Raw genomic sequence first — 10,125 nt, 5'->3', positions numbered from 1 at the left:
TCTCTCTCTCTCTCTCTCTCTCTCTCTCTCTCTCTCTCATTCTCTTTTTTTTCTATCTCTTTTTTCTCTCCCAAACTTTTTTATCATTACTGTTTGATGCTTGAAAAAGCAAAAACTCGAAGGATTGAATTTTTATCGAATTTTATTAAAGTTCTCGTTGTAAACAAAGAATAAGTGAAGTTTTTTAAAGTTATGAATCACTCCTTTCTCTCTCTCTCTCTCTTTCTCTCTTGTACACATACAAACATACACAGACATATGCTTTCTCTCCTTCTTTCTCTTTGTCACAGTCATCGAGTGTACTTCGTTGTTGCCGTAGACACTTAGTTACGTGCAAAAAGGAAGAGTTGAATTATATCGATCGATTCCTAGTACGGCTCGCATAAAAATAGCGCGTGTAACTATTATGAAACGAGTCTATGATGGTAGACGGTCGCTCGAATCGAAAGGAAACCATCGAAAAGCTCTTCATTTTTACTCGTAACGTGTTTGTTAAAAAAATAAAAACAAAAAAATAAAAGAAAGAAAAAGAAAGAATTTGAAAATATCGACAAAATCGTTCGATCGTTCTACTAGAGTTCTCGATTAAGATCGATTTACACATTTCAGCCCTCGTTCTGATTGTTCGATCATATTGATTTTAACATCATTTGAATGTCATGTAATTTAAATACGTATACGCGCTCACACAATCCTATTCAGTCACCGATCCGTCATATTTTTTTTTCTATGTCGAAGATGTCTGTCAACGATGTTCCTTTCCTTTTTCTCTTTTCTTTTTTCCCTTTTTTTTCCTATTTTCACTTTTTTCCCTATTTTTTTATGTCTTTTTCGAAACGATTGACGGATTTCTAATAACTCGCAAATCTTTTATACGTAAATTGTTGTTCCCTGTGAAGTTATTACAAAATAACAAGCGACGAATTGGCCTATCAAAATATTAGTGTCAAATAAAAAAATATCTGAAATATATTCGATTATATTTAAAATGATATCGAACTTGGAATACTTGAACATTTCGAAGTAATATTAAAAATTTCGTCACATCATCTATATGAATTATTTATTTTCGACAATGTAACAAAAATGTCCAAATTGAGTTTATCATTTTTTTTTTGTTTTTCAAGTTTTATGAACGCAATAAAAACTTTTATATCATTAAGACATATCTTCGTCCAACTTAAACTTAAAAAATCTGTATCATACTCTAAACTTGTAACGTCAATTTATCCATTTTTTTGTTTTCTTTTTTTTTCCTTTTCTATTTTCCGATTAAAAGCTAATAACGAAGATCGGATACAACTGATTATGATCTACGTATTAAATTGATATATGCGAATGAATACGAATGATTGAAATTAAATTGTGATTGAAGTGAATCGTGTGAATCGACATTTAAAGAGGAAATAAGAAAAACGTAGATGTTTGATAGGTAAGTAGGTAGCATCGTTTAAAAATATAAAAAAAAGAAAAAGAAAAAAAAGAAGAAGAAGAAGAAGAAGAAGAAGATCGATTTATCGATCAAAAGTCGACGACGTTAAATAATCGTTCGAAGAAAGATATCTCTCGGTTAAGAAGAAATTCAGAAAGAAAGATAGGCCGATTATGTACTAAAGTGGATTCAAATCGTTCGATATTGTTAAGCTAATTATTCCAGTGGGCGTTTACGAAGGTACGAAGCGATTGAACGTTTCGATCGTTCGTTCGTTCGTTCGTTCGTTCGTTCGTTTGTTAGTTCGTTAGTTCGTTAATTCGTTCGTGGGTAGTACGCCTTCGTCGTTGACACACTCGAGTTTAATTATAGGAATCGTTATTTCCAATCAAACCATCGCCGAGAAAGGAAGCTTGAAAAGCTTTCCTTCGTCCATTACGATTATTTCCATGAAACTATACGAAAGCAAAGGAAAAGAATGAGATGGTTTTTAATTCGTTTAAAAGGGGATCAAACCAATTGATGAAACTATGAAATATTAGTATTGTATTATTATTCGATCTAATTTAATTTTGTTTATATATATATATTGTACAATGTTTCATTAATTAGAAAATATTAATTATGAAGTATTTTATTTTTATTAAAAAGAGAGAGAGAGAGAGAGAGAGAGAGAGAAATACTTTCTTATTTATTATAAATTGTATTAATCATAAAAATTATTCAATATAACAATTTTTATAAAACTATATTACCTTCTTCGAAATTTTATTGATCATAAAATTTTAAATATTGCAATGATTTTATTACTTCTTTTTTTGTCTTTGTAAAAAAAGCTTGTATTTAAGTGAACGTATTATATATACGTATAAATTTTATTGATTATAAAGTATAAAATATTTATTAGAATAATTTTTCTCTCTCTTTCTCTTTCTCTCTTTCTTTCATTTCGAATACATCGATCGTATGTAACAACTGTTTTATATTTTCGAGTAAGATAGGAATCGTTTATTTAAAAAATAAAAAAGAAGAAACGATATAGTCGATAGGAAACGTCGATCGAGCAGTTAATGGAATTTCCACATGGAAATTGTGCGATTTCCACTCGACGTCAATGATGGATGGATATACATACGTGTATCGGGTGGCGTGCAGGATGGTAAAATTTTCGTTGGTATCGTAGCGTAAACGTTATAAGCAACGGTTAGTCGAGATTCGTGAATCGATTTTCTCGTCTCGTCTCGTCTGGTTTGGTCTCGTCTCGAGGACCGACTGATAACTGCATGCTCGCGATCGCATGAGAGAGAAAAACGAACGTTCCATCATAAAACGCATCGTCGAAAAATTCATTTCGTTGTTACACGTAAACTGAAACACAGGTTTACGTTTAATGAAAAGGTCAAAGATTTGTTCGCTTGTCACAATCTTCTTTTTTCTTTTTTTTAACTCTTACTGTTTTTTTTTTCTTCTTCTTTTTTCTTTTTCTTTTCTCTTCCTTTCCTTTTTGTTTTTCTGTTTCTTTTGCTTTTTCGTTTAAATTCGAACGAACACGCCAATCGGAGTAAGAGATTGCAAAACGAGTTAGACGCGTTACGCTAAATGTAGACCATTGAAATCTACCTTTCTCTGAAATCTAGCGGGAGATTCGAGAATTCGTTTCTCATGTAAACGATTCAGTTTCCATTGGAGATCTCCGACGGCTAGATCGTACCGGCTTGATCTTACACGAGATCTCCGAACTCTTGTCGTTCGTCGTATTTATTCGTTCTTTTCTTTTCTTTTATTTATCTTTTTCCTAGCGAAATAAAATGTTCCCGAATTTCCTTGCGTTTCTACTATGTCGCGTGATCTCCATCACGAGAGGTAATTAATTGTGATTTACGCGCTAAAAATTAACAAATAGTGATCGTTATCGATTATATACATGTGAATCAATGTTTGGTTCTTTTCTTTTTTCTTTTTTTTTTTTTTTTTCTTTCTTTTTCTTTCTGTCGTCGTTTTCTATTTCTTCTCTTTTTTTAAATAATCGATATTTCATTCATCCGTAATTTATTATTCATAAGTATCTTTTTTTTCTCTTTCTTCGTCCGTATATATTTCTTTATATCGTATTTCGTTCGTATTACATAGGACAATGTAAAACGTGCATCGTCTGGAAATTTAATTACGGTCTAAATATAGTATACAATTATCAATTATCCTTCTTTTTGGATAATTAAATAAAATAGATGTAAACAAACAAACGTGTCGATTGTTGAAACGTTCTTTATTTTTAATTGATAAACACTTCCTTCAATTGATAAACATCGTATACTTTTTCACGGATCACCGAAATTATTCGATGTTATTTTATAATGAATTTTATAATGAATAAAAATAGAACTATGTTATGGGAAGATTTTGCGTAAAACACTGCTGTGAATTTACTAGATCACTGTGCCGGCAATGAATGTGTAGAGAGAGAGTATAGTCTCGAATGTAAAATAGTGCTGCTTTCACTCTATCATTTTACGAAGGCGGGAGTGTGTCAGGAAAGTTACTAGAAAGAAAATATTATATATAGTGCATAATTTTTCTTTAAAAGTGGATCAACTTTTCTAATTCCGATTCTACATGTATATATGTATATTAAATCATTTTTAAAATTACTACTAAAAGAGAAATACTAAATAGTTTTATATTTAGAAGTGAATTTTGAATTTTGAAGTTTAATCTCGATTCGGTACATACATATGTATATAACATTAAATTTCAATGTTACTAGAAAATAAAGAAATACTATTAATCGTAATTTTATCTCTCGAAATGGATTAATGGATCAATCTTAATTCGATATGTACATATGTATGTTATATTAAATTTGAAATTTACTAAGAAAAAGATATTATAAAGCGTAACTTTATCTGTAAAAGTAAATCAAGTAGTCCAATCTCGATTCGATACGTATGTATATTATATGAAATTTTTTAAATTACCAAAAAAAGAAATAATACTGTCGAGGATAATCTTTTTCTCGATATGAATCAATTCGTTACGTATCTACAATATAATAAATCTTAGATAATCTTTTAATTTCACTTTCTCTTCTCTTATTACAGTAATCAAAACTGGACAAAGTTTTACGAGGAATCGGAGAAACCATGAAATAACTCGTAATCTTTAAAAACCTTTTCTAGATTTCATTAATAACCGGAAAAATTAGAACCAGTCGTAAAGATTTCTAAATAGTCGATCGTAAATGATTATTCTATTACAATAGTAACCATTGCAAAAGTTCTACGCCTCGCTTATTTTTTATTTCTTCTATATATAAATATATAACTATGATATATACATACATAACTACTATATATATATTTATAACTGTAATTAACTGTAACACAATTATACAATTACGTTACAGTTATAAATACACATTTATAAATATTAAAATACCCTCTGCGTGTAATCATATATTTATAACTGCAAAGTAATTTATTTAAATACCATCTTAATAATCATTTAGCTCATGCTACAGTGTTATTAGGTCAACTTTCCTTCGATCTTTCTTATTCGTAACTCGGTAGTATAAATCGACATGCAAAAGTTATGCTTCGAATATCTCGAGGAATTTATGCGCTAGGTAAAGTCAAGAGAAAGATTAATCGATCAAGTTTTATCGACATGGAATAACTATATCGGTGATGACGGAAAGTAACTGACAAGTAGATGACAACGATGACTACGTATTCCGGTTTTATATATTTCTCGATCGAAGGATTCTTGTTTGTGATATCACCGATGGAAAAGAAAATAAGAAACGAGAGACAAAGAGAGAAAGAGAGAAAGAAAGAGAGAGAGAGAGAGAGAAAGAGACAGAAAGTTCGCAGAGGGTGTTTGCGATGGGTGCTGCCGTGGGTGCACGCGACATCACGTGACCACTGTCAGGTTCAATGACGACGACCGCGTAGAATGGCCACGGCCGAGTGGCGCCGTTCTAATGACGTTCCCTGCTCTTTTCTTCTTTTTTTTTGTCCTTTCTTTTTTTCCTTTTTCTTTTAATTTTTTATTCTCGACAGATACCGGCACCCTCTACGTAATGGCTTTCCCTACTGGCACCTGTCCTCTATGCTGTCCGATCGATCTCGATCGAGATGTCGAATATCTTCTCTTCACGAGGTAACAATTTTTGTTCTTTCTTTCTTTCATTCGCATATTTCAACGTAATTAATTTCCTTCTTCTTCCTCCCCTTTCTTTTTTTTTTCCGTTTCTCACTTCGATCTTCCTTTTTACTTTTCTTCGTTTCTTTATTTTCTTCTACTTTCTTTTATTTCTCTATTATCTTATTTCTTTTTCTTTTCTTTTTTGTTTGTTTCTTTTTCTTTTTTTTTCTTCTTTTTCTTTTTTTTTCCTTTCGATTTCACTTTAACGAACATAGAACGTAAAGTGTACTTGGAAGGTTCAGCATAATATATATGCAACTAACACACTAGGGCGTTATGTTATCGCGTCACGTGAGACGACGGCAATACGTTCGATACTCATAGTCACTATGCCCCCCCTGTTCATTTACTATATTCGTATCAAAGCCGTCTTTTACGCCGATCTCTTTTTTCTAGAGCGTAGAACTACCATCGAGAATTTAAATTCATCGGCTCTGACGTTTCCCAAGTTCCTTTCATTTACGTTCGAAAGATCGTAACTACCGATGAAATAATTTCTATCTTGGGAACGACGATTTCATTCGTATATAGATATAGGTATCTTTCATTTTACTTAATAAATCTTTATAAGTATGAGTGCCTGTACGCGTCCGTGTTATGTTTGAAATAACGTAGAAATTTGGAAGGCATTCGGTTTCCCTTTGAAAACGTGATTGATATTTCTGGTTCGCGGTTTTCACCACTCTGGGAATTAAAATACTTCGCGAATTTCGTTTGAATGAACGAAATTCGATAGTTCAATATTTTCCCTATGACTATCTTCTCTCTCTCTCTCTCTCTCTCTCTCTCTCTCTCTCTCTCTATATATATATATATATATATATATATATATATATATATTCATAATTATATACATGTTTATATCGTTATATTATATATTTATAATTATATATATATATATATATATATCTATTTCAAAGACGAAACCCACGAGTAGCCAACGTGTTGAGCATATTGAATCCACTATCCTTACGGAAGAGTAACTTCGATAAAAGAAATCCTACAGTCGTTTACATCCACGGATACAGCGAAAGTGCACCAGGCGAGAGTTCAAATGCCGTAAGAGATGGTATTTATTGATTTTGAATTTAATTAGAAATTAATTATACGTAAATGAATGAGTATTACGAATGAGATCGTATGTTACGTTTAATGAAATTTAATGGAAAACGTAGATACAATTCAGTGATATGCTGTAGCAATTAAATAAGAAGCTGATATAACATATGTCCCTTCTAGTGAAACTGACGGTATCTCAAACCTATGAATTGCATTAAATTTTTAACGGACCGTGAAATGACTATCTTAAGCGGAAGAAGCGAGGAAAGTAATTAATTTGCAAGAGATTTCGAAAGAAAATTCTCGTTGAGAGTTCTTTTCAGTTAACGAGAATACCGCAATAAGAGCGGTATCCTTAAAATAATATAAAGTGGCTCAAGTTTATCAGATTATTAAAAATTTTATATTATAAATTAATTTAATGGCCGCGATACTACGATCCTAAACGAAATATATCGAGCCGCACGAAAAACATATTAAAAAAAATACTGTTCTAAAAATCTACTCAAGAGTAAGGAATCATAAAATTATAGTCGATTTATTCGATATTATATTGCACTCATTAATTTCGCCTATCAAAATATAACGTTCGTATGAATTTTACTTTTTAATTTACAAGATGCTTGAAAGTTCACAAATATAGTATACGTAGATATGCAATACATATGTACCAGTTAAAGTACACGAGAAGGTCTAGCGAGGACAGCCAAGTGGCTGTCATTTGAATACTTCATTTCTTCGAAAGTCGTAAAGGATTTGTCCCAGTTAGTCGTAGCAAAGAGTCGATGATGAAACTTGTCTGGGTCCATTAGTAACTGCACCAACAGGAGTAGAATAACGGTAACCACTAGTAAGCTACTTTTCGTCGAGTCTCTCAGCACGTAGGAATGAGAATGACGAATCATAGCTCGAAAAAAGTTTGGCACGGTCCTGGTTAAACGTAGCATTCGAATATAGAAGATAACAAAGTCATCCTGACGTATTCGTATCTTCTCTTCTTTCTATTCTTTTCTCTTTTTGTATATTTTTCTCTTTTGTATTCGTTTCTCTCTTAAGCTTATCTAAGACGTGCTGATTACAACGTCATTTTGGTCAACTGGCTAAGACTGGCAACGTTACCGTGGTATCACACGGCTGTCGAAAACACGAGACTAATTGGTCCCCATGTGGCTCGTATGATCAGCTGGTTGGATGCACAGAAAGCGGTTCCATTATCAAAAATTCATGTTATTGGATTCAGTTTGGGCGCCGAGGTAGCCGGATTCATGGGCAAGGCTTTGGCTCCACGTTTGGTAGGTAAACTTTAGCATAATCGAGATAAATAATCCAGTAGAAATATGGACTAGTTTAGACGCGAGTTTAGATTAGAACGTGACACGAGTATAAAGGAAAATTATGATCGAATTGATCGATCGATTCTATCGTATGGAATAATATAGCGGCAAAGGTTCTTTATTAAAAAGTCCAGTGGATTCGATTTATATGCAAATAAGCTTTAACACTTTGATAATTCATTGTTCAGTAAAATATGATTTTGCCTTGGTGGGTTATAGGTCGGAAGGATAACCGGACTGGACGCGGCTTATCCGTTGTATATGAATACCGGAAGAGAAGGTCACTTGACGGCTAGCGATGCGGCTTTCGTCGACGTTATTCACACCGACGGTGGGATCTTTGGATTTCCAAATCCTTTAGGTCATGCTGACTTTTATCCTAATGGTGGTAAACCACCTCAACCTGGATGTACTCTTGGGAATATTCTTCGTCGCGGTTTTATGTTACTTATCAGAGAAAAAAGTAAATACAATATCCTACCGTAATAAGAACGTTAGCATCTAACACCTCGAACGAAAATCAAACTTCCACGATCTTTATTTATTTTTCAGTCACCTGTGGCCATTACCGAGCGTGGATGTTATACGTAGAATCCGTTAGAAATCCCCTTGGATTTCCTGCCAGTCGTTGCCCAAGATGGAGACCGGAAATCCAAGCAAACTGCAGATGGACTCCGGATGCTCTCATGGGATTCGCTGTAGATCCGAAAACCAGAGGGAAGTATTACTTGAGGACGAACGAACGCTCGCCGTTTGCACGGAATGCAACGGGATATCATTTTTAAAGGGACGTTCTCATTTTCAACGAACGATTTTCTTTAAATCATTATCAAACATTTTAATCGTCATTTTGATCTCAACGTATTTCGATTGCTAGTACAAACTTAACGTTAAGTTAATTTTATATGTACATATCTTACGTTTAGATCAGTTACGTCCGACCAACACGAGGATTGATCAGAAGGAAAATAGAAAAAAGAAACAAAAAGAAGAGAATTATTGAAACTAGATGTAGAGATAAATATATAGATAGATAGATAGATAGATAGATAGATAGATAGATAGATAGATAGATAGATAGATAGATAGATAGATGGACAAATCTCGTCTTAGATAGAAACGTCGTTGGTTCGAAGATATTTTATTAACTTAATTTTATCCTCGAAAATATTATTTCGAAATGTACCTGAAATAATTCAAGTATATCGAAGTTATCGAGCTCGACCATGCTTGAAATGGGAACGAAGAGGAGCTTTGTTCTGGCACCGTACTCGATATGAATAAATTAAGAGAATCTCTCTCTCTCTCTCTCTCTCTTCCTTTCTTTCTTTTTCTATGCAAGCAAGTTTAAAGGCAGAGAAGAGCAATAGAGAGAGAGAGAGAGAGAGAGAGAGAAAGAAACCGTAGGTGGGCGAGTGCTTTCAATGCTCGGAGAAATTTACCAAAGAAACGCGCTTTAGTTCGGGCTAGAAATAATTATTATCCTGGCAACAATGGCGAGTACATTCAGGGTACTAAGTCTTTCGTGAAAACGATTTATACTATATACACAAGTATATACACATATGTACATATATACATACATATATACGTACATACACATATATACATTACATATGTATATATATGTACATACATATATACACAAATATATACATACATATACATGTACATATATAGTATGTATACTTGACTAACGTAGGTTGCGGAAAAGCTGTGAAAGCTTAAAATTTACCGACTCGAAAGCAAGCGGATAAAGTTGAAAGTAGTAGTAATATTATAGTGGTAGTAGTAATAGATAGCAATAGTTATAGAAGTAATAATAGTAATAATAGTAGTAGTTAGTAGTAGTAGTAGTAATAGTAGTAGAAAAAGTAATCGAGCGTGAGAGAACGCCGTAAAGATGTCGCGTGAGAACGATCCTTCGATTCCGATGATGATAAAGCTATTGTGATACTTATTTACTCTTAGAATCGAGTAAATAAGACGTACATACAAGTAAATTTATATAGCTATAATCAATGATACCGATGTAGAAACTCGATATTTATTTCCTATTTAACTAAAGAATAATTACTTTCAAATTCGTTAGATGTT

General features: G+C 32.8%; 2 protein-coding genes across 3 annotated transcripts in view; one reads left to right on the top strand and one right to left on the bottom strand.

Moving 5' to 3' along the window:
* Window positions 1-10,125, bottom strand: part of LOC122638059 (chromatin assembly factor 1 subunit A-B) — a 111,040-nt gene that overhangs the window by 12,277 nt on the left and 88,638 nt on the right. The gene's annotated exons all lie outside the window — the stretch shown is intronic.
* Window positions 5,056-8,948, top strand: LOC122638141 (endothelial lipase). The gene is made up of 5 exons (XM_043830871.1): window positions 5,056-5,590; window positions 6,556-6,704; window positions 7,751-7,986; window positions 8,248-8,491; window positions 8,581-8,948. The coding sequence occupies exons 1-5, from the start codon at window positions 5,412-5,414 to the stop codon at window positions 8,811-8,813; spliced, it is 1,041 nt and encodes a 346-aa protein (XP_043686806.1). The 5' UTR covers window positions 5,056-5,411; the 3' UTR covers window positions 8,814-8,948.

This window comes from Vespula pensylvanica, chromosome 1, assembly GCF_014466175.1.
Source record: "Vespula pensylvanica isolate Volc-1 chromosome 1, ASM1446617v1, whole genome shotgun sequence".
Taxonomy (NCBI): domain Eukaryota; kingdom Metazoa; phylum Arthropoda; class Insecta; order Hymenoptera; family Vespidae; genus Vespula; species Vespula pensylvanica.
The sequence above is the reverse complement of the archived record's forward strand: the minus strand, read 5'-3'. Positions and strand labels throughout refer to the sequence as shown.